General features: G+C 41.8%; 2 protein-coding genes across 3 annotated transcripts in view; both read right to left on the reverse strand.

Moving 5' to 3' along the window:
- Positions 1-1,038: 1,038 nt before the first annotated feature.
- On the reverse strand, positions 1,039-5,085 carry slc22a13b (solute carrier family 22 member 13b). Its single transcript, XM_076080762.1, has 10 exons — positions 4,711-5,085; positions 4,116-4,219; positions 3,376-3,530; positions 2,693-2,864; positions 2,472-2,592; positions 2,283-2,377; positions 1,775-1,989; positions 1,527-1,635; positions 1,203-1,397; positions 1,039-1,111 (listed from the first exon to the last, which is right to left on the reverse strand). Exons 1-10 carry the CDS (start codon positions 5,083-5,085, stop codon positions 1,039-1,041), a joined length of 1,614 nt encoding a protein of 537 aa, XP_075936877.1.
- Positions 5,086-6,269: 1,184 nt separating this feature from the next.
- Positions 6,270-23,289, reverse strand: part of oxsr1b (oxidative stress responsive kinase 1b) — a 32,506-nt gene continuing 15,486 nt past the window's right edge. Inside the window, exons 4-19 of one of the 2 annotated variants that reach the window (XM_076080584.1) lie at positions 21,505-21,646; positions 15,849-15,904; positions 15,526-15,635; positions 15,072-15,173; positions 14,792-14,925; positions 14,386-14,434; positions 13,090-13,155; positions 12,881-13,003; positions 12,594-12,671; positions 10,865-10,900; positions 10,189-10,353; positions 10,004-10,059; positions 9,791-9,843; positions 9,355-9,423; positions 9,133-9,194; positions 6,270-8,820 (exon numbers count right to left, since the gene is read on the reverse strand). In XM_076080584.1, the coding sequence (XP_075936699.1) occupies positions 8,746-8,820; positions 9,133-9,194; positions 9,355-9,423; positions 9,791-9,843; positions 10,004-10,059; positions 10,189-10,353; positions 10,865-10,900; positions 12,594-12,671; positions 12,881-13,003; positions 13,090-13,155; positions 14,386-14,434; positions 14,792-14,925; positions 15,072-15,173; positions 15,526-15,635; positions 15,849-15,904; positions 21,505-21,646 (1,376 nt within the window). In that variant the 3' untranslated portion in view covers positions 6,270-8,745. The remainder of the gene's footprint in view (positions 8,821-9,132; positions 9,195-9,354; positions 9,424-9,790; positions 9,844-10,003; positions 10,060-10,188; positions 10,354-10,864; positions 10,901-12,593; positions 12,672-12,880; positions 13,004-13,089; positions 13,156-14,385; positions 14,435-14,791; positions 14,926-15,071; positions 15,174-15,525; positions 15,636-15,848; positions 15,905-21,504; positions 21,647-23,289) is intronic. The other variant, XM_076080583.1, reaches the window with a different exon arrangement.

Here is a 23,289-nt window from a genome sequence, read left to right on the forward strand (position 1 = left end):
GCATACACTTCATACAACCGTGAGCCGTAGAGCAGCGGTCGAGAAGTACTCTGCAGTGTGTGTACTGGTAGTTCCACAATAATAACATTGTGCAAACTGATTCTGCCCCACTGTGCCTCTGGCAACAGAGTAGCAGCTGGGGATCGGCAATGCCCTCAGCTGTGTTATCAGCCGGGGGCAGGTTCATTTATCTTCAGTCCAATGAGATTAGCTTGCACTTAGCACCTAAAAGACTTTAACATTGCCGAAGAAAAATAAATAAGTAAGCAGTAATGAAGATCAGCAAGGTTTTTTCCATGACAGGAACATTACACACACAGACACACACAGGTAATGTTGCTGTTGGCTACTTACACAGCTAGCAGACATGGAGCAACATTATCACTAATTTGGAGCTCTAAATCCAATCCACCAACTCTCATGAAAAATACCTCAATCTTTTTTCTGCTAAATGTTTCACTTTGCTCACAATTTAGTGGCTAACTTTACGTCTCAAAGACATTACAGTTGTGCAGATTAACTACGAGACGATGAACAAAAGTGACTTGATGTGTAGTTAAACTGTGCTATGATATATGAAAATGCCGACCGATTCACATTTCCCATAAGGCTCTACAGTTGACTCGTTGCAATCGAAATACATAGCGAGAGTATAACAACACACATACTGTTCATTATTCAACTATTAAATTGAGGAGAGAAACCTCAAACAAATAAGTGTATTAGCAAATATACATGCATCATTTAATATATAAATACAAATCCCAGTTATCAAACAGTTTATAACGTTTGCAGTCGTAAAATATTTGTTAACAGATTGTAACGATTAAAAAATAAAATCATGTGTCATAATTTCAACATGATTCAATTGATCCTTTGCATTTAGGTAACTGCATTCTGATAAATCTGTTTTATCAGCAGGCAAACTATTATATATATATATTATAATATATTATATTATATATAGAATATATATATTCTATATATATATTTACATATATATATAAATATAAATGTATAAATATACTTCCATATAAATTAAATTTTGGTGCTCTTTTCTGATTTCTCCTCTTCATTGAAGGATCGCGTCTGAGGCCCATTCTCAGGTTTTCTGTAATCAATAACAAAAAGATTATTATTTACTGCTCTGAGTTTCTTGTAAAGGAATAAGCACTCTGTTGTGAAAGACTGCATCAACTCACAGGAGATCAGGGTGGTCCTGGAGTTCAACATTGAGGGTTTCAGGCAGTAGTAAACAAATACCCCCAGCAACAATGGGGACGATGCCGTATATCAGCATGGGAATGGTGTAATGGTAGACGTCCAGGAGCCTGATCAGCGGAGCGAGGATGCCCGCCACACGAGCACACATGGAGTTTAGACCTACACCATTCTGCCTGCCAGCGTAGACAATAGAGTTGTCAGCATCTCACAGCATTTAACAATGGCAAACATGGCATTTTCCACCAATATTAAGTATAATAACATAATTTTATGTTTTACCTCTGGGACACTACCTTGCTTACCTTAAAGTGGTAGGGTAGAGTTCTCCAGTATAAACATAGACTATGGAGAAACTGGCAGTGGCGGCAAATTTTCCAACTACAGCTATGATGGTTACCACCACAGGAAGGTCTGATGGACAAATAATAAATCAGACAAAAACACATTTGTTAAAAACATGTCTTTGGTGAGTAGACGGATGTAGCTAAGGTATCACTGGGTATCGTTTAGAGAAAAATGGGATTTGTCCTATTATTACCAAACAAATTACCTTTTGGAATAACAAGTGTCCCAAGACAAGCTGCACCTCCAAACAACAGGACCCCTGCTTGACATATTTTCCTCCCGAAGTGCTGGATGAGAGGCAAACTGCCCAGACATGCAGGGAATTCTACTAAGGCAAAGACGAACTGTGTGAGGTAGATATCCAGACCAAAATTGCCCACATTCAGGCTCAGTCCATAGTACACCAGACTTGTTCCAAACCTGTTAACAGAATGGCAAAGATATCTTCAGTGCAACTATAAGGCCTGAGAAATACTTGCTTCTTAACCTCACGTTCAGGTAGAAAACTGTCTGCGTCATGAACTGAATTGATCATCATTTAGACCATGTATAACTTAATTTCAGAGGATGTGCACAACCAATGCTCCGAACAGATGCAGGATACGCGAGGCAGAAATCATGCGCACGCCTTGGCCTTGTAGTTAAAAGGAAGTATGTCTCTGGCTTACAGGTAAAGCTGTTTGCAGCAGGTTGTGGTTGCAATGAATACTCACCACACGTAGCTCATAATGATCGCACGTTTTCTCAGATATGATATCCTGAAGATGTCCAACATGCTTCCTCTTTTGGATGCACCCTCATCATCCAGCTAAAGAAAATGTAGGTGTAATTGTTTTTAAGTTGGTGTATATTTATCTGAGAGCTTTATTGTGTTTGATTTGGCTTTGGTTGAAGCAGCTCACCTTGTCTAGCAGATCTTCCGGGACCTCCCTTCCGTTCACCCTGGCAGCCCTCCGGACCTCCTTTATGGCTTCCTTCTTCCTGCCCTGAGTGATGAGCCAGCGAGCTGACTCTGGAAGAATCCTAATAGACATATAGGTTTTACATCAACTTTATTTTATCCCCCACAGTTAAAATTAAGATTAGCATCCATGAGGTCCATGAGGTCTTAGAGCCCGCTGACCAGTAAAAGATTCCCAGGACAACGACAAGAGGGCAGTAGAGCACCAGCTGCAGGATCCTCCAGTTGGGGATCAAATAGGCAATGCCAGACAACAGCATCAGTCCAAGAGGGAACGTAGAGTGGCAGATAATGGTGCACAAAGCAAACTTGGAGGAATCACTCCACTCTCCACCTTTAAAGCAATAATACCATGTTATTTTTAAAACGTTAGTTGTAGAAAGTAGGTTACTTACAAGCCTTATAACTAGCTTTACTGTCATTTTGACAACATTAAGTTAAATGTAGAGTATGATTGCTTCTGTAACACAAAAGGAGTTGCAGCTTGCAACCATTAGTGGCTTTCATTTTAATTATACAAATAACTCCCGTTGCAAATGGAGGCACTTTGTGTATCTGATAATAAAGGACACTGCAGAAAGATGCTTTGTATAGAATTAAGGAGTGTCTGACTTTGTCGGCCCCCAGTGGTAGTATGAAATAGATAGCATGGCAGACAGCAATGCAATGCAATCACTTATATAATCAATGTAAAGACATTTAATTTGAATATTGTTGCTGTTTATAACACTAACAATAATGCTCTTCAAATGCCACAACCTTCCTAAAGAAGAAATGAAGACAGGTCACTCTGAAGCCCCGACGGTTCAAATACAGACACAGACAGTCGTGAACATTTTACATACCTATCACAAATGCATTGACAAGAATGCCTGAAAGGGAGAAGCCACATAGAAATTTGAGAACAATGTAAACATAGATGTTGGGTGAGAAACCAGCACCGACACCAAACACCAGCAGGAGAAGGAGTGAAAGCAGGACCACAAAGCGTCGACCGAACCTACGAAGAGAAGAGAAGAGCATTGGTGCTTGAGTTGTGTACAAGGATGTATATGAATCTTTCTCTCCTTTAAGTTCAGAACAATACAAATCATTTTAACAAATAGACTGAATGTATGAAAGTGTTTCCTTGAATTGTTAAAAGGTGCTACATTTGAAATCCAGAGCATATCTATGATTGAGTGATTGCCTCCATATGGCGACGGCTGAGCCGGCGGCTAGCAGCTAACGGTGCTAACAGCACGAACAGTGAAAACACACAGAGCTAAAAGTGTTTACTTGAGGGGGAATCGGGTGGCGTTACGTGGGGCACACACACAAGCACTCACATGTACTAACATGTGCGACCGGATCAGCTATCAGCACAGAGAAGCTTAGATTGCAACACACACAGAGAGTAACTTCATCCTCTGCTCAGGACGCCATTACTCCACAATATATTTTAGCTAATAGTTGATTGCTGCTCTGCTCTGGATTTAGCACCTTTTAAAAACTTCTATTGGTGCTCGGGTGACTTAAAAGTAAAGAGCAACCCGTTCAGAATCATAACTATCAAGTACATATAAAGGTGGGAGTGGATGTGCACCTGTCAGCCATCTGCCCCAAAACCAGCGCTCCAATCAGAAGGCCGGCCATGTAGATGGACTGTGACGCCTCAATCAAACTGCTTCTGTCACACACCAGGTTGAACTGGTGACAAGAAGGATGGTGAGAGAAGAAGACCAAAACACCTAACTAAGTGTTGTTTTTCTCAGCCCCTATTTGAGATGTTATATAACTGAAAATGGCAGTCGGTTAAATATAAAAAGAGGTTTTTCCATCAGTGGTGGTGATTCCATCATTTCAATCCCTCAGATCTTCTCACTAACAAAGTGTTCTGCTTGTTGTGCTGCTATTGAGTGGATGCAAATCAATCCTATCATTCTAATAGTTGTATTGTAGTATGGAGTACTTTATGTTAGCAAGTTTAAATTGTATTCTTTTATGTTGCGATTTTTATAAATATGACGAACCAACCCATCGTTAAACGGCAGCATCACGAAATGCTGTCAGAACAGTATGGTGGCTCAGAAGGGATAAAAAGTCAAAGTGAAGAACTGATAAATAACAACGAACAAATAAAATAAACAAAGGAAAAGTATGCTCATAGAAATACATTGAATGGTACAACTATCTCTCACCTCTGTCACGATGCTGGAGGCACCTTTGGGGGCCTCAAAAACTGATCCATTTATGCATCCAGTTGTAGTGTTAATCCCATACGCTTCAATTATTTCCAAATCCAAATCCACAGGTGTGAACATTTCACAGCTTTCATACTTCCCATCCTTGTTCACAGGGAGGGTGAGATTATTTTGTCTCTCATTCGTCAGGTTTGGCCCACGCGTCAAGATCCAGTCAGTGTTACAGTGATGTGGGAAGCTCAGGCCCGTGAACACCTGACTGATCACATCAAAAGCTATAAACACGCTGGGGATACTTAACGCCGCCACTAAACGCTTCTGAAACAAACCAAACTCTCCAATCTCCTTCAGGATCTGCCCGAAGTTGCTCATATTTGGTATCTGGATGTTCAGCGTAGGACAGAGAAAGGTCCGGCTTAACAAAACACGTCCAGCCACCGACTGTCAACTTGACTCTCGTCCTGCAAGTTAATGTTTAAACTGACAATCACAGTGCTTTTATGGCCTCCCAGACTACCAAAGTATTAAAATGTGATGTCAGGGTCCTTAAGGCTGAAGTCCAGCTGGAGTGCAGCTCATCGTCATCAGTTGCATCACACCTGCTTTTAGAGCAATACTATGGGTACTTTTCTCAATTAGAGTCTGCACTTATAAAGTGTGTATAAAGGGCTTTAAAAAAGTCTCATCAGGAATGCTCTTCAAAGTCTGAGTTGGGTGGTTGTTTGGCCTCAATCTCCAAACCACCACCTTCTCTTTCTAATTGGTCACAAACAGGTCGAGTCAGAAATCTTTCAAATACGGTGTCCATGAAGTGAAAAACACAATATTTCCATAAAGATACACTAGCGGTCACTTTTTCTTATCCCTCAACAAGTTACAACAGGAAAAACCCACAGTAGTCTGTCTACTCTTTAAGTAAAAAATACACAGTATAAGTTAGGCCCTTGTTAAATGAGAGGAGAATAAGAAAGACAGCAGGCACCTATAAGATGCCATTTTGAATCTGATTGTTGATGTGTTTTTTCTTTAATTTTTATCAATTTTATCAGGGTCATCTCAGCTTGGCGATAGAGTCTAGACATTTTTAATATAATTTTGATAAGGAATTATATCTTTCACCATTTATTAAAATTCTCTCTTAAAGGTGCTTTACTAAATGGCTGGAGTAACCCTTTAATGTTTACAAAGCATAAAATAGACAAGAACTTTCTCTGGGTGAAAGGGTTGTAAAAGGATCATCATAGTCATAAAGATAGTGAGAACAGTAAACTTGAAGGCAGTGAGAGCAAATAAATCCTCATGTTCAAACAGTGAAACGGCGATAAAATAATAATCACTAATAGTGAAATATAACTTTACAAAAAAGAGAGGGAATGCACAAAGCAAGAGTGAAGACCATACAGCGTATGAAGCCAAACAGGCAACTTACCTGAAGTTGCACTGGAGTCAGTTCAGTGTAGGTTCCTGAAGTATTATTCATTTTAAAAACATGTATTTAGAGGAACAACTCACTCAACATGACACATCTTTATAAAAAACACAAAATGCCAAGAGGAGGCTGATATGCTCATTCTTTATTGATTAAAAATAATCAAGAGAAACATGCTTTGAACTCCAAAACAACCAAATGAAAGAATGAAAAAAAACTAAAAACAGTTGGAAAATTCAAATATATTACAGCCTTGATGAGTTATTGCCTGGGCAAAAATGTTCTTGCCGGTCATCTGTTAAGTTGCTACAGCTTTGTTAGACTACATGTCAGCCGGAGAGAAGAGACTGCTGAAGAAAGGATGAGAACAAAGCCATAAACCCCGTTGGAAGAGGGGCTCAATCTACGCAACACACACACTCACACACACTCACACACACTTATACTGTCCTTGTCGGCCTTCAGCTGCGGACTAAACCAGGAGAATGGCACCAAATACTGTTGTTTTAAAATGTAGAGAACATTGGTTTCTGACTTGGTTGCTCCCCTTTGAGGAGAACACAGAGCCGACCCACCTGGATGTATTTATTTCAGGTATCTTAACAAGATCTACATTTCAAAGACACTGAAAATTTGAATCAATACCTTAACGTTATGTCAAAAAAAAAAAAACAGAGACAAAAACAACAACTCTTGGTCGTCAATTCAAGGCTGGTGTAAAACTCAACACGTTTAAAGTCACAATTCAAAGATTTCCTTGGAACATTTTATCTGCAAAGCAAAACTCTGGATGGTTATGACATCATCACGTCACCAAATGAAACAGTAAAACCTTGCTGCCCTTTCAGATTTTAAATAAGTTCTGTAAACAGCCTCCACTTGGTTTTATTAAGAGCTGGAGACAAATTAGCTGTTTCTCGTCTTAAAACTTGGGGAAATTTAAGGTGGTGAGCATTGCATCATGGTAAAATATATTCACACTTTTCAAAAGGCAAAAAGTGAAAAGCTGAAACTTTTCTTTTTTTTAATAAGTGTCATACTGTTAAGTGACGGTATGTCCGGCAAAATTAATTGAAAGCCATGTTTGCATGTGTCGTTGTCTTCCTTCACGCAGCGCTACAACCCACAACCGTGTCATAGGGCAGAAAAAAAGGCCGAGAGTGAAACACCCAGTATCAAAACAAATCAAAGCAAAATATCATTATTTACATACTAGAGGTTGAATAAAGTTTGTTTCATCCACATGAACAAAAATGCACTTTTTATTTTTGAGAAACTGATTCCAAACGGACACAAATAGCAACAGACAGACACATCTGCTCACACAACACTTGTGGTTTCAGCTGTCGTTAAACGTTTTTTTTTTTTACTTTACTACAATGTCAACATAGAATCTAAATTTGCAAAAACACCTCAGGCCAGGAAAATGAGAGGAGGCAAATTTGGCAATGGCAAAAATGAAGACAAAAATCAAAGTCATCTTGAACTCCTTTTCCCAACGTTATATAATTAGGTAATTTGTTGGAAGTTTATATAAATTTGAAGTACTGGACAATATATATATATATATACGTGTAATAATTTAAAACCAGCTTCATCAAGTTGTCTCACACTTATTTCTTTTATCAGGAGACTTTCTAATGATGCTGGTTGTATCAATACTTATGAGTATAAGACTGGCATTATTCATGCATTTTTGTATGGTCTGTTTGTTGCCCAAAATAACTATTAAAAATACTTAATTGAGCCAAATGGTTTTACTGGGTGACATGATGAACATGGGCACTGTAGTTTATTTTGGGTCAATCTACATACACCCTCCTGCTGCTGGTAACAGCGCCCAGGAAATCATTTTGCCAAATATATGACCTATGTGAACACATTGTTGGTTTTGGTCTTTTCATACAGATAATAGACAATAATTAGAACTACAAGAAATACAGAATAAAGCTAGCCTTATCCTTTAACGATTGTTACGGTTGGGAGTGTTCACATCCTTCTGAAAAAGTAAACTCACATTACATTTGTTGAGCACAGAAGTGTGTCGAAAATTGAAACTTAAACTTTCTTAGTGAGCTGCAGCATACCTTTTTGCTCAAAGTAAAAAGTTTGGCGCGAGCAACAGAAACCACATTTGAACGTGTCAGACAACACAATGCTCCACGTGGTAACTGGGGGACTTCCCCCAAAAAAAACGTGCATTCAGTAGTTCTGATGAATATAAGGCATCGTTACACTTATCAAGATTCAAGAGCGTCAGCTGAGATTGTGCAAATGCATCACATATTAGAGAGAAAAACATAACCGGATGAAGGAGACCAGAATGGTAAGTGAGAACTGTTTGTTGTAGATACTTGCATCCTTCTACATAATAAGCTGTAAACTTTTTTTGAGGGGTTCTTATACTGTGCGCTCTGATACTTCGGCTGAATTCAACGAGGCGGCGTTAATAATCCTATGGGTGACACAAAGGTACTGTTTTCTTTGGCAGTAGTGGTTTCTTTACAGCCATAGAGAGAAAAATGCATTTAATTAACTATATATTTTTTTTGTATTTTCACATTTTTTTTTAGGCAAGTCACGGTCCCAGGTAGTACAACAGTTTAACTAATGCTGAGCTGAGCAAAGCCCATCAATTTGACGTCATCTGGTAATTCAGATCCCTCAGTTCCAGAGGCCTGAGGAATAAGGAGGGAAGAAGGAGTGAGCAACAAAGGCAGTGAAGAAGAAAGAAGACTCCAGATGCTGGATTTGCAGGTTTCAGCTACTACAATGTGGTGTGTTTACAGATAATGACACAGATGATTATTATATTGTGTATTTCACTTTAGCTTTAACTGGGCCTTTGTGGCCTTTTCCAGCGTAATCATTGCTCCTCTAGCAAACACATCTGTTAAAAACAAAAGGTGTACGACTCATCTAGATTCAGCAAAACTTCAACCCCCCAAAAAACAACCTGCATCACTCACAGATGAAGGTGCAGCACTCACCAGTTTGAAAGTGACATTTTTATTGGCTTGAGGCTCAACTATTTTCTGCAAATTTGCAGCAACTGAAAGAAAGACAACGAAAACAAAACACAAAAACATTATGTGCGGAGTATGTTAATGAGAGCAACATGTTAGACAATGTGAGATTACTATCTAGTCTAAGAAAAATACATAATATTGTGTGTATTTTATTTTATTATAATTTCTTTTTAAATCACTGACCTATTACTAAGTCCCTCCCGTCCACCAGGCCGGCTGACACCAGCTCCTGGGACACACCATCTGCTGTGTCTGAAAAGACAGAGAATAGAAGAAAACTGTGACAGGCGGACAAAAAGGCATATTTAAAATAAAATATATATATCAACAGGGCATAACTGTGGCTTGAACATTTCCACACACAGCTGGTTTTCATCTTGTGTCTGTGTTTCAGCACCTTGTTCTCAGTGCTGATAGATACTGAAATGAGCTGGTTTTGGTTTGTCGGCTGTGATGGAAAGCTGAAGCAGCAAAATAAGTTTGACAAAACACGAGGCATAAATTGTCAATTTCCCCTACTGATTACCCAAAATGTCTTAACCTCAGGACATTTTTTAAACTAAGTGGTGACGCCAGCAAACAGAGGTTGGGTTTTGATTAATACAGGAACTTAACTCACCTCTCCCCAGCATGAATTCAAAGCGGATGTCATTTAGCTCCTTCTTTGAATTTCTGAGGAGATGAAAGAAAGAAGGAGAAGATGGAGGAGAAGAGGAGTTAAGTTTATAATACAGTAAAAAACAAAGATACCAGGCACATAGAAGTGATGGAACTGAGACTGACAATTCAACTGCTGGTTTACTGATATTGACGTGGTAATGGGGAAACATACCTTAACCTTAATACCAAACTAATAGGAGCCTTGACATCCCCCGAAGCAGCTTGCACCTGCCAAAATACAGATACAAGACATTTGAGTAGAATGAAAGCTTGAAACAAACAATTAGCAGAAGGAAGTAATATCAGAAAACTCAGTGGTTTGACAAGTTTTAAGCGAGTATGGTGAACTAGACTGACCTGTGTGAGAGTAGCAGCAGGTAGACCTGGTGTAGCCTGGGCAGTGGGCTGAGCGTTGACTGGCGTGGGCTGCAGTGGGACCTGGCCTGCGGTCGGAGGTAGTTCTGACTGACCTGCCGCCGTCGGCTGGGCTTGACTGCTTAAAGGCTCGGGAGTCTGGAACGCCTGGAGGAGGAATGTCAGGCTTAACATGCAAGTAAATACAAAGAGTTATTGGCTTTATTTAACATCAAGGTGACTACTAGATCTTTATTTGACCTGCTGCACTACAGAGATGAACAATTAACACACATTACATCTAAACATGGGCTGCATGTATTTCTACCGTCTCCGCCACGGTGGCCTGTTGTGTATGAAGTGAAGTCCCACCTACTGCTGAAAGGAGGGGCTGGTTAACAGACGCTAAACAGGCGGCATTGTAATTGCTCAGCAAAAATGTGAATTGGTAAATTGACGGTGAGCACTTGCAGAGCGATTACACTGAACCCGTTTCGCGGCTGCTGCCCGCAGCGTTCCCCCTCAATTCTTGTCCCTAGGAGTCACTTACCCACAAAGACATGAGAAAATCTGCATCAAGGTTGAAAAAATACCGGAGTTACCCGTGTCTGACAAAGCACACTGAAGAGTGTGTGAATCACACCACTGTTACAGTAAAGAAAGAACTTTAGAAACTCACCTCTGAATTCTGTGATCCCTCCTTTACTCTTGGTGACTGTTAGAAACAGATGGAGAAGATGAGACTCAGAGAAGGATTTCACTGTGATGGCTTTAGGCAAAGCAAAAACAGCAACGCATTGATGCAAAGAACACACAGGAAGCAGGAGGGGTAAACGGATTAAAACGGCTCACTCCTTTACTTTCCTCATTTATTGCTCCACTAACATTATCCTTTAAGGTGATGCCATTATAGTGTGAAAACAGAGATACCAAATGCTGATAATACTTCAACTACACTTCACTATCTGGTGCTGATATGGCTGGGCGATATGACAGTATTTGGTGATATGAGAAAAATATGTCAACAGTAGGTTTTGCTGAAGTACTGTGATTTGTTGTGTATTTAAATTTCATGGATTAGCAAAAAAAACAGCCGGTCCTATCTGAAAACATGATCAGGTTTTCTGTTTAATTTACAGAAAACTTGATGTCTCCTTATCTATCGTGACATAATCTATCACAATCGTATCTATCATTGATGGAATATGTTTTACATATAGCCCGCCTATAGGTAAGTATTCGATTTGAAAAGCAGAGAAGCGGCATGAGTGAACACAAAATCAGGAGAAAGTCACACTGTTATATGGTCAAACTGTTTATCTGCAAAATAATAATAATTAAAAAAAAATGTTTAAACCAACTCCAAGGAGCAAAGAGTCGGACAATGAAGGCAAACTGCTGTCTGACTCAGCGGTTACTGAGGAGACCGTACTGGACTTAAACACACAGGCTCCAGTCTCTCATTAACATGCATCTTTTTCTGGGTAGAAGAGTAATCGTTTCATGTTGGGAGAAAAAAGGAAAACATGCATTCTTTGAATTATTAACATTAGTTTGTTTTGAGATAAAAACGTCCAGTAGAGCTGGTGTAAGAAGTAGCCAGTAAAGAAGAATCAAAGCAGAAGGGACGTGGGAACATTTGGAATCCCTCGATGATCATTAGTGTTCCAATTGAAAATCATTTACAGGGTTGATCAGTAATTTGCCTTGTATTGATTAAATGTGATTTGGTCAGTATAAATAAAACGTGATTTAGAAATAGAAACAGAAATACAGATGGCTTCCAGGAAAGGTGACTCTCACTCCTTTGATTAAATAATGCTCCCTCAAAGTAACTTATAAACCTTTAAACAGCTAACAAAAAGTGGTATCTGACAATTTTCCTTTTTCCAAATTTTTTTGAAAATACATTGTGGAAAAGGTTCTGCATGTCATACATATCTAGTTATGTGGGCACAAACTCCTTTACATCACATGAGACACAACATACCCCACTGTTTAAAGAGGAGCTTACAGCACTGACTAATTGGTCCTGATGAGGTTAACTTCGACTCGCATGTGATCTACAGCATGCACAGATCTCTGCTTACTGTCGAAATGATGTTGTCAACCTTTCCTTTCTACAAATCAGTGGCATAACGTCGTCTTGTAATTACAAGGTTAGTGTAAAGTTACATAATGCTGCATAAAGACACTACAATCCGGAGGATCAGAGCCTAGCTGTGTGCCGATTTACTTACTTAAGTATCCGAGTATCTGTATAACTATAGTATCTGAGAAAAGCTAACTACAGCCCTCAGTCTAACAACAAGGCGTTTAGCGGTCATGTGTTCCCTAGCTATCATGTGCAGTGAGAGTCCTTCCTTGTTAGGGGAATGCCATCTGTATTGTGGTGGCAAGTGAACAACCCTGGACGTAGGCAGCTCGAGTGGGTAGGCGAAGCGCACTTGTCGCCTGCTGGCATTAACAGGCTTCACCTGCTGCTCCTTGGCCATCAGACAGAACACACACACACACACACACACACACACGGGAGACTCAGTGGAGAGACAAAAGGACAGACATGCTACTGCACAGACATGAGAATGACAATTTAAACATTGTACAGCGATTTAAAGACAGGACATTTATGGTGTGACAAAAGGTGTTAATGAGAGCATGTGAGGGAACAAAACAACTTGTAGGTTCATCTCACCCGTAAGGCAGCAACGGCTGCTTTGCCCTCTTCACTTTCCTCATCCAGCTCATCATCACTCCATTCCCATTCGCCATCCTCCGTTTTGTGCAGCCGACCACTGGAACCCGGCACTCGGCGTACCTGACGACACATGCGCGCAAAAACTGAGCTCGTCTTCTTGGCAATAGAGCACAACGTGTAGATTCAAAAACACTTTGACGTCTTACCCTTTTCGACCTCTCTGTTATTGTGGGCGCCCTCTGGAGCAACCGCTCGTGTAAATACTCATGGGTCTGTCATAAGAGGAAAGAAACAAATGGCTGTCACTCCAAAATCCTCTTTATCTGTATATTCTGTATCCTGTCTTGTAATACTCAGAAATTGAACTGCGACCCATAATGTGCTTCGCTACACTGGCTTTCTGTCAAACGTAGGATGTAATTCAAAATCCATCTAATTACTTTTAAAGCCTTTCACAACTTGGCTCCATCATATGCTGTACCAGTGAGGCGCCGGCTCCGTACAGGTCAACTAGGCCTCTCAGGTCATCACAACAAGGGCCCCTGGTTGCACGGTGCTCAAAGTGCGGTGGTGACCAAGCGTTCGCTGTCCTGGCTCCCAGGTTATGAAAGTCTCCCACTGATGCTCATGTCAGTACATGTTTTAAATCTCATCTCAAGACCTATTAACGCTAAGTGGCGTTCAATTAATGCTGCCTTACCTCTTAACAGTTGCTGCTTATCTTTGATTTGATTATTCATTCAAATACTTCTTACAGTCTTTTTTTAGTTTGGAGCCCTGGTTTGATTAAGTGGTATATAAATAAAGTGTTCGCTTACTTTAAACCATTATATTCCCATTGGAACAGTCAGTGGGATTTTCAAATATAAGTTTATATATAAGAAATGAGCAGATTTCATCAACAGAATAGTGAATAAATAATCATATGCTTACTTGATAGCCATTTAAATCCCCTTCTGCAGGCTCACAGGCCTGCTGATTTACACAAGAGGTGAATCTGCCCTCCGCTGTACATTACAGAGTACTGCAGTTCTTGAGTCATGTATCGGGTCGTATTTGGGCAGTGTGACATGCTGAGCCAGCACTCTAGTTGCTCCGGTTGCTAGTGGCTGGACACAGACTGCTTATCCCCGCTTTGTTAGAAACGGCTCTGTGTGGTCAATAATGAGAGGAACGCTGCAATGGCCTCAGACACAAGGACCTGTTGAGAGTGTGACGTAGCCTTACTCACTCACACATCTCTTTAATGTTTTATTTGAATCTCTTGATGCATCACTAACTCTTTTTTCTCTTACACTGAACCCTTCTACAATCATTACAAAACTTCAGGAGCTAAAAAAACAACAACCTGCAGTCATTAAGAGCAGCTTAATATTAAACAGAGGCCATTCAGTCCACTTCTTCACTCATCAACCAGCTCAACTGGTGCCTGAAACAGGGATGATGCTGCCTCACTGTGTAACTCATCGAGTGTCGGGCCCAGAGGGAGCTCAAGCACCTACCTTTGCTTTCTGAAAGAATTTATGCTTCAACAACTCTGAGGATGTCGGCCTGAAAAGCAGCAGAATGACAATGAATTTCTGTTCATTTGAGCTTTTATACTCCCAAGAATAGAAAGGAAATGTGCAATACATGTTAACCAGAACCAGGGAAGCTCAGTGAAACAAAGGGACCTGTGGTCCGAACAATGAAAGCAATCATATGCTGCTGTGCTTAACATGTGCCGAGTTGTCTAAATCAGTTCCACGAACCGTAAATTACGATTGCACATGTCAAATGTTCTTATTTTTGCAATTAGCACATATTTACCATACTGCATATATGAGGAAAAAAAAACATTGATTAAACCCATCTACTGGAAGCCAATGTAAAGCGTTACGTGTTAAATGAAACTAACACAATCCACACCTTTTCTCTGGGTCCTTCTGTAGACACAGGGAGACCATCTTCCTGAAGGATTTGCCGTATTTCTTTACGATCTCCTTGTCCGTGATGCCCGTGTCCAGGCCTGGGGGGTCATTCTGCAGCGTCAGCATCAAGACCTGAAGACACCAGAGACACTCTTTGGTCAAAAAGTCACAAAACGTTAGTGTCTCATCAGAGAGTCAAGAGGAACTGACTTTGCATTTGTTCCGTGTCATTAACTCCACATTTGAAGGTAAGCTAGATTTCTCCACAGCGCTCTCACCTTCATTGGCGGGTATTTGTGATACGGTGCGGCCCCCGTGGCGAGCTCGATGGCTGTGATCCCAAAACTCCAAATATCTGCTTTGAAATCGTAACCCCTCACCTGTGGACGCAGAGTCAGATATCATCTTTGTATTTCAAATATCAAAAACATTCACTGTGTTCATGGAAGACTTTTATTCACTCTCGGAGGCCAGACTGTTCTTAGGATGGAAATGTGCTAATTTTCAGAATTTAAAGTCACAAGTAATCGGGCGCAGGTGTCTTATTGTATTGTCGCTGAGTGCTTAATTATAGGAGAGATGCTAATATATGGCTACAGGCCTCGGATTTCTACAAAAGTGTCAAAAACTTCATTGTCACCAATTAATAATGAAATGTCTGTTTCTCGCCTGCTAAGACAAAATTGGATCCGATTGTGAGTTTTCTGTTGCTCTGGTCTAAAGATGACGAACCTGCTCCATGACCTCCGGGGCCATCCAGCACGGCGTTCCCACAAACGTCTTGCGCACTTTATTTCGAGTCATGTCACCTCCTGTGGCTAGAAAGGCACTGACGCCAAAGTCTGAAGGGAGGGGAGAGAGAGAGAGAGAGGAAATAAAATTAGACGAACACGCACACAAAGGACCCAAAGCAGTGAGGTATTGTCAAGGGGTTAATTGCCCTCCACAGAGTAAGCCTCCTGTGCTTTAATACACTGGATCTAATGGGGGTGAATGAGGTTTCTTCACACCTCTGGGCCACTAGACAGGTGCAGAGTTGCCTCGTGGTTAAATACCTGCAATTTGCACTGAACCGTCGTCCCCGAGGAGAATGTTTCCAGCCTTAAGATCTCTGAAAGACAAGACAAGAACTTTTACAATAAAAAAAAAAGCAGAATTATAAACATCTAGATCTAACGAATAGGCTTTAAAACTTGCACTCCGCCAATCAGGATTTCTATTTCTTATTACTTACACACACACACACACACACACACACACACACACACACACACACACACACACACACACACACACACACACACACACACACACACACACACACACACACACACACACACACACACACACACACACACACACACACACACACACACACACACATTAATTTGTTCATCCCTGTTCAGCCTCCCCTGGTGGTGATTAGAGGATTCAGCAGGGACGTCTGTCCGTCCGTCAGTCCGTCTGTCAGTCTGCACCTCACCAGCCAGACAGTTGTCATAGCAACAGACTTTCAGAGATAAAGTCGAAGGGTCAAGTGAAAGGCAAGGAAATTAAAAAAAGTAAGGATGGCAACAGTGTCACAGCCGGCTCCTTCTGCTGTCCACGCGGAGTGAACGTACATATTAAAAAGAGAACAGCCAGAGTGGTACAACCCCAGAACACCGTCATCGCCATCACACCACCTTCAACAACTTCTAACAGATGTGTATAAATCACCTCGAGACAGATGTTACATCTGTACTGACAGACAGACAAATTATTCAAAAAGAGTCTACATTGCTACCAGACGGGGGCGCTGGTGTACAAAACGTTCAGCTTGAGCTGAACCGTAAGTGCAACAAATTGGTCTCAATGAACGTAAAAAATAAGACGAGTCTTTGGAGTACTGGTTTAGAGATGAGACATGACTCAGCTTCCAAAAAACAAAGGCTCACTTTACCACTTTCTTTGGGCGTATAAGTCAATCCACACAGACCTTAAACACAAGCCAAATACCAGAAACACGGGGTGGGGGTTGGAAAGATTATTGTGCCACTAAGACAAGAATACTGCTGAAGCAAGCTGTTTTTGTGTTTTAAACGCATGGTGGAACTTCCCCTGGATCCCTATGAAATATATTACCTGTACTACTCCTGAACTTTTTTTTTTTTCTGAGGTTTTGCAGCAAAAATGTGGAGGACGTCGAGGACGCAGTTTGGTTTAAAGCACTCCTTCTAGGTAGTTACAAGAAGTACAATCTTTACAAGCAACCCACTCAAGACACACAATGTGCTCAAGAGTTTGCGGGTCGTAGTTCAGATCTTTGTTGCTGAATACTTGAGAGTAGACTAGAGGCCTCTTTTGCTCCAGTGAAATACAACAGCTCTTGTAGCGACAGGGGCAGGGAGCGGCAAACAGTGAGCCACGGAGGCAGGAATGCAGCATATGTGACATATTAGGACCATTGGCTGAAACGAAAACACTGATATTCCCACTGCGGGGATGATGAAAGTATCCAGAAGCAGATTGGGATACTACACAGGACAGGGTTTTAGTTGACTGTATCAATGCCTTGAGAAATGTTTTAGTAATCGGCTGAGGCAGAAAGAGCTGTCTGGGTTCTGGGCTCTAATGCGCCTTTCTGTCTGAACAAGTTGTATTATGTAACTGTCACACCGGAGTAGACGAAAGAAATGGACATGACAGCCTTTGCTAGCGGCCTTTGAAAGTAGTAAAATGTCTACTCGGGGTACAGACGTCTGTGCTCCGCGGCTCTCCGTCTTTGTCCCTCTGCTGCCCCGACATAACAGCGAGGTCATATCAGGTCACAGTATCTTCCAGTTTCTTGCTCTCCCCACTTCTGCTTAAATTAACAAGCTCACGCTCCACCTTGGGTGTTGGTTCTTACGAGGGTGATTTACGTCGGGTAATTTCAGAAGTTGCTTTTTAAGGATTTAGAGGTGCAGAGTTGACCACCTGAGGTTGGAAGACAAATTTGGGAGTATCCCAAAATACTTTTTCCTGGTTTACACAACCCTCCGTCCCCTCTCTCAGTGGGTCCAGTCATGTCTTCATGTCTTGTGATTTAGCCTGAGCTAATAATGTGCTGTATTTTAATGAGCTATTCTGGATTCAGTCCAAGCCAATTGACCACTCGGGGCCACGTCACAAGATCTGCCAACTCATCATCTCACTTTCTGCATTTGTCCAAAGACTAGCTGTAGGATACATGTCAGAAAGTTGATTTTTTTGACAGTGAAAGTCAAATACCTACCAAGATTAAGGGTTATGTTATGTAAGGTCGTGGCAATAAATCCAACAGCTGTTAAGATATTTCACACAAAACCACAAACGGGGACCTCCTGGAAGAACCAGATGAAAGTCATCAGAAGACATATGTTGAAGTTGTTAAATTAATGAATTAGTGAGTGACTTTTTGAGCTCAAAGAGTTTTATGTGAATCAAGAGCTTCAAGCCATTAAACAGAACTATTTTACCGCCATTGCGTCGTCAAGAGTTATTTCCTGTATGTCTCTCTATGACATAATCAGCTTGTTGAAATTCACAAGTTAAAAACTAACCTCTAAGAAACAATAAGTCACTCTGTGAATGATGCAGCTTTGTGCGTCGTCTCTCAGGAAAGGAGTGATCAAGGCGATCTGATTGCGTCTTTAAAGAACCCATGAAGGCTTTGGCTCTCTGCAGCAGACTGTAACGCTCTGAGAAAAAAGGCTGCAGAGTGCAGACAGTCATTAACATTCACAGGAGAGGAAGAGGAGGAGGCGGGAGGAGGTGGTGACACAATGCACCATGCAAGTTCAAAGAAATACTGTCGCGGAGAGGAAAAAAGCCAAGTCCCAACTCCTACTAGGGAGCCAGCCATATCTTACAATAGCTTATTTCTGCTCGTTAAATGACATTAAAGCTCATCAAAAATGAATCCAGACACTAAAAAAGGTATTATGGCATCGAAGAATATTGAAAAATGAACGTGTGGTCTCTTCATATTTATGACAGCCGGGCAGTAGCCAGGTGGGAACAGCTACGGCATGAAACTGTCAAGAAGATTGATCTTTCTCATCTGGCAGCTCCAGCACCTTGCAGCTCCGGCAGGTCACCTCCTGCGACATCACATCCTGGTGCCGGGCTCCCAGTGCCCCTAACAGGGCCGTAAAAAAGAGGGTTTACGAGACGCTCTGTCCCCGTGAGACGAAATACCTCCCCCTCTTTTAACCGTGCCCCCTTTGACCACAAAAATCATGTTGCCTTTGCTCCTGTTATTTTAATTGCTTTTTTTTCCAAAACTGCTGAATTTCATTGTCATCTATTTTTCCAAATCAGTTTTTTTATTTCGTCAATTTTCCGTTTGAATCCACAGCAAGAGACGATGCCAGACGCTCCCGGAGGCGGCATAACCGCAGCCATTACCGGATCATTACTAAACTACACGCCGAGTAATTTGCCGGCCAGAGCCCTCCCCCATGTACCGTCAGAAGACTTGTGAGGTTTCAGAGAGGAGTGAGGCGAAGCGCTCCCCACAAAGCAGGCGGATTTTCTAAGATTCCTCTGTTATGGTGTCTACCTGCTGCTCAAGTTAGAGGAACAGTGTCACCTTTGAATCACCGACTCTCCGAGCTGCTGTGAATGTGGAGGTGGAGCAGTTCGCCGTCTTGTGGTAAATGTCTGGTCGAGGCTACAGCCCGGCCCGCGAGACTCTAATTGCTTTTTCTGCTGCCTTGGACTGGATGGAACATATCACGTGACACTATGTCTCTCTCTTTCTCCCTCCCCCGTCAAGCCTCACCCCCCCCCTCGACTCTCTCCATCACCCCTGGGGCTCTGACTCATATGATCCGGCTTACACAGGAGGAACATGCACGGCCGCGTGTGCGCGCGTTTACACCAGCAGACGCCGATCAACTGACCACAGCTTCTCCACTCTCAGCACCTCACTGATTTTCAGTGCTGGGGCGTACCTCAGGGGACAGAAGTGATAAATGAATAATCTATTAATGATCCTCTTATGTCTCCTACGACGCTACCGAGTTGAAGGAAGGTTTTTACCCGGGAAAAACATTTCCACCTCTCTGGCAATGACCGATAACCCCGTCACATTATGCTGGAAGTAGATACTTAAATGCTGCAGCAGAGGCCTACCGTGCTGGATTTTCCTTTTAATCAACAGAGTAATTTAAACAGAGTAATTCCACACATCTCAACCCATCGATTGTAAAGGATGCAGCCGTTTTCTCATTAAGATGTTAATGAGCTGCCTCCTCATCTACACATCCCTCATGTTCAAAGTCCTCAATCACGCCTCTCTGTCGGTACGCTCGTCTGAAAGCTGCCGAGCACTTAACCAAGCCGAAAAAGCAATGCATTATTTACACGTGTAGTCTGTCCCGGCTATATGTGTGCCAGCGGGGAGAGGAAAAAGAGACCGTGAAAAAGTGAGTAATGAATATTAAATACAGCCAGTGTGTCGACTGGGTTCATTGTAACAGCTTGAGTGCGGGGGACTTAGCCAGGTCTTGAACTGGCTTAGAAGAGAGATTTAATTTCCTGTGGCACGCAAATCTGCCAGTCACACATTCCATATTCATACTGTACCTCTTAAAGATTATATCAGCATGGATGTCATGCTCTACTTACAGATCTCTTGCCGCAACTTAAAGTTGTTGTTTCATTAAAAACACTGAAGGTTTTGTTGCATTATTACAGCTTTAATATGAAAAGTAAAGATAGAAAGCGAGTTGGATTTTTTTTCATTCATAACCGTACGTTAGTGGAAAGCCATACACGCATCAATACCGCTTCTTCTTCTTCTTCTTCTTCTGGAACACTTGTCGCAGTCCCGTTGGGGAAGTGCACTGCCTCATGTCAGTACAGAGCCCAGTAACAACCCTGACCTTTAGGAGCAAGAGTGGCTGTCTTTAAATACCACTTCCATGGTACAGTCATCAGAATACCAATCACTTCCATGAACCTACCTTTGCAATAAACCACGCTCTAAAAGCCATGAATTTATTTGCATACATTGCCAGATATTTCACTTACTTTTTTTCGACTAAGACAGAGGGAATATGTGACAAGATCACAGACAAATGGAAAGAGTATGAAAGCAATAGATACCACATGATGATAAAGGGCAGAAAATGATACAATTAGTCACCGTAATATATAAAAACAGACAGTTATGTCAAGAAGAGCATTAATGAACCCAATGAGAGTCGGCATTAGGAGAGTGTAAACGTAACGATGTCTCCACATGTTGTAATTAAGATGAAATATTACTATAAAATCCTGAATCTGAAAAACATTTAATTATGGTAGTTCCACATTAAAACGCTGCTACTAAATGCATCTCATGAACAGCAATCTGTTCTTAGTGGGAGCCTCTGTGCTCAACATATAAAGCATTAATTAGCATTAAGTGACTGGGATCATTTTTTTATGTGTACGGCATCATTAAGGCCCAATTAAAACATTGCTTTCACACAAACACAAATGGACACAGACTCTACTATAATAACATAATGTCCTATGTAGTCAAGGTGGAGGACATAATATTAGTACGACACCTTTTAGGGGAGCAACAGAGAAGAGAAAGTTTCAGCTTCATAAACCCTCAAGGTGAGGTCTGATAAAGCCTTTGGAGCTTAGTGGTAATAGAAAGTCCCGGGTCAGTTTTATTACAGTACCAGCGTGCCGGGCCATGAGTCCAGTTACCTGTGGATCTGTCCGTTCTTGTGGAGATACTCGAGGCCTTCCAGCACATCTTTCAACACCGTGGCTATGCTGGGCTCATCCAGGACGCCGGTCTTGTGTTCCCCTCGTGAGATGATATGCTTGATCACGTCCAGCACAGAGCCTGGATATAAAAAAAAAAACGCAGCACAGCGGTTGATAACAAGAATTACAAAAAGGCACGCTTCATTTTGTCAACATCAATGTCAGAGAGAACGATCCAGCAGCAACGTCTTCAGAAATGTTCGTGGTCCTAACTGATGATCAATGAGAAAGTCACCTCGGGTTAGCCTCTAGCATTTGTTAAGCCTGACTTAACACATACTTCCTGATGGATTGGCAGACAATCAGTTGAGATGATTTGTGTATAATATTATACTGTTTGGATAAATTAGATTGCGGATACACAAAGACCTTTACACAAAGTTCCAGTAAGATGGATTTTATTGAAGGAAAAAACAAAAGATTAGCTGCGCTCAGACAAAGTCCTTTAAGCATAAACACAACCATGAACTTTTAATGTGGTCATGGCAAACCAATGGTGGAGAGAGAGAGAAATCAGAACAATCGTCACCGTGCATTCTTTAAAGGGTAACTCCACAGTTAAAAAGTACAAGTCAGAATCTACAAATACACAATACATGAATAACTGTCTCAGTGACTAAACAGCAACTTGAATTTATTGGACTTTTTTGGACTTGGTCCATTGACTTTTATTAAATTAAATTGTCCATGTCGGCTGACGGGAATTTAGTTTGAGGTTTTCCATCCAAATGAGTTTAATTTGGATGTTGAGCGCACGGCTGGTAATGAAAACAAACGCGCCCAGTTAAAATAAGCACGGCTGCCGTCACAGTCATGGCGTTACTCTGCCTTTAGAGCGGCTCTAGGATTTTACTCTCGGTTACAACGTCGCTACAGTCCGACTGTAATTGAATTCTCTCTCAGGGCGCATGCGCCTTTAATGCCTTTCGGAGTTGGAGCCCAGATCTCTGCATGTAAGAAAAAACAAAGTGTTGCATGTTAACACTCGAGGTCGCAAGTTCAACTGTTGCTTTGTCTTTCGGTTGCCCGGGCTGAACGGAGGACCAGTGTAGCTCTGCTCCCTGACCTGGCAGGTCACCATGTCGCCCTCAGAGCGCTCCGGATGAAAAGTCAGACTGCAGTCAGTTCTTTTCACAGAAGAAAGAACATCTCTTTGAAAAGAGGTTGCGTGCATTTGCATTCGGTATGACAGAAAATTGAATGGGGAAAAAGCAGAGACAATGCCGCTTGTCTGACAAGCTGTATTGTGCTGCAGTGATACAAAAAAAAACACAAAACAACCACATGATAGACACGGCCTTTTCAAGGTTCCTGAAAGACTGTCCACGGTACAGTCCCAGGTCTACATTGATTGTGTTTTGGCAACAGTGCTAGGAGCGCGGAGATATCTATTTGTTCGATCACCTCAGGATGTTCGCGCCTGCAGCGCTCAGGCGAGCTCTGCGTTACTCCAGAGGAGCCGGCGATGACGGCCCACCTGAGACGAGACAGCGATACTGCAGAGCGTCTTGGCAGAGAGAGAGTAGAGGGAGGGAGGGAGGGGAGAGAGAGACGGTGGGTTCAACGGGTTCTTCGTGCAGTGACGGTGCACAGCAGCAAAATGTGATTCGGCAGCGCGGGAAAAGCAGCCTTGATGTGGGTGCGATAGCGTATAAATGAGTGAGTGCAAGGAGAGTGCAGGCTCGCGGCTCTGATGTGACAGCTCATTGACAAAAGGCAGCC

Source organism: Anarhichas minor, unplaced genomic scaffold (genome assembly GCF_050575085.1).
Source record: "Anarhichas minor isolate MPS153535 unplaced genomic scaffold, ASM5057508v1 ptg000074l, whole genome shotgun sequence".
In the NCBI taxonomy this organism is placed as follows: Eukaryota; Metazoa; Chordata; class Actinopteri; order Perciformes; family Anarhichadidae; genus Anarhichas; species Anarhichas minor.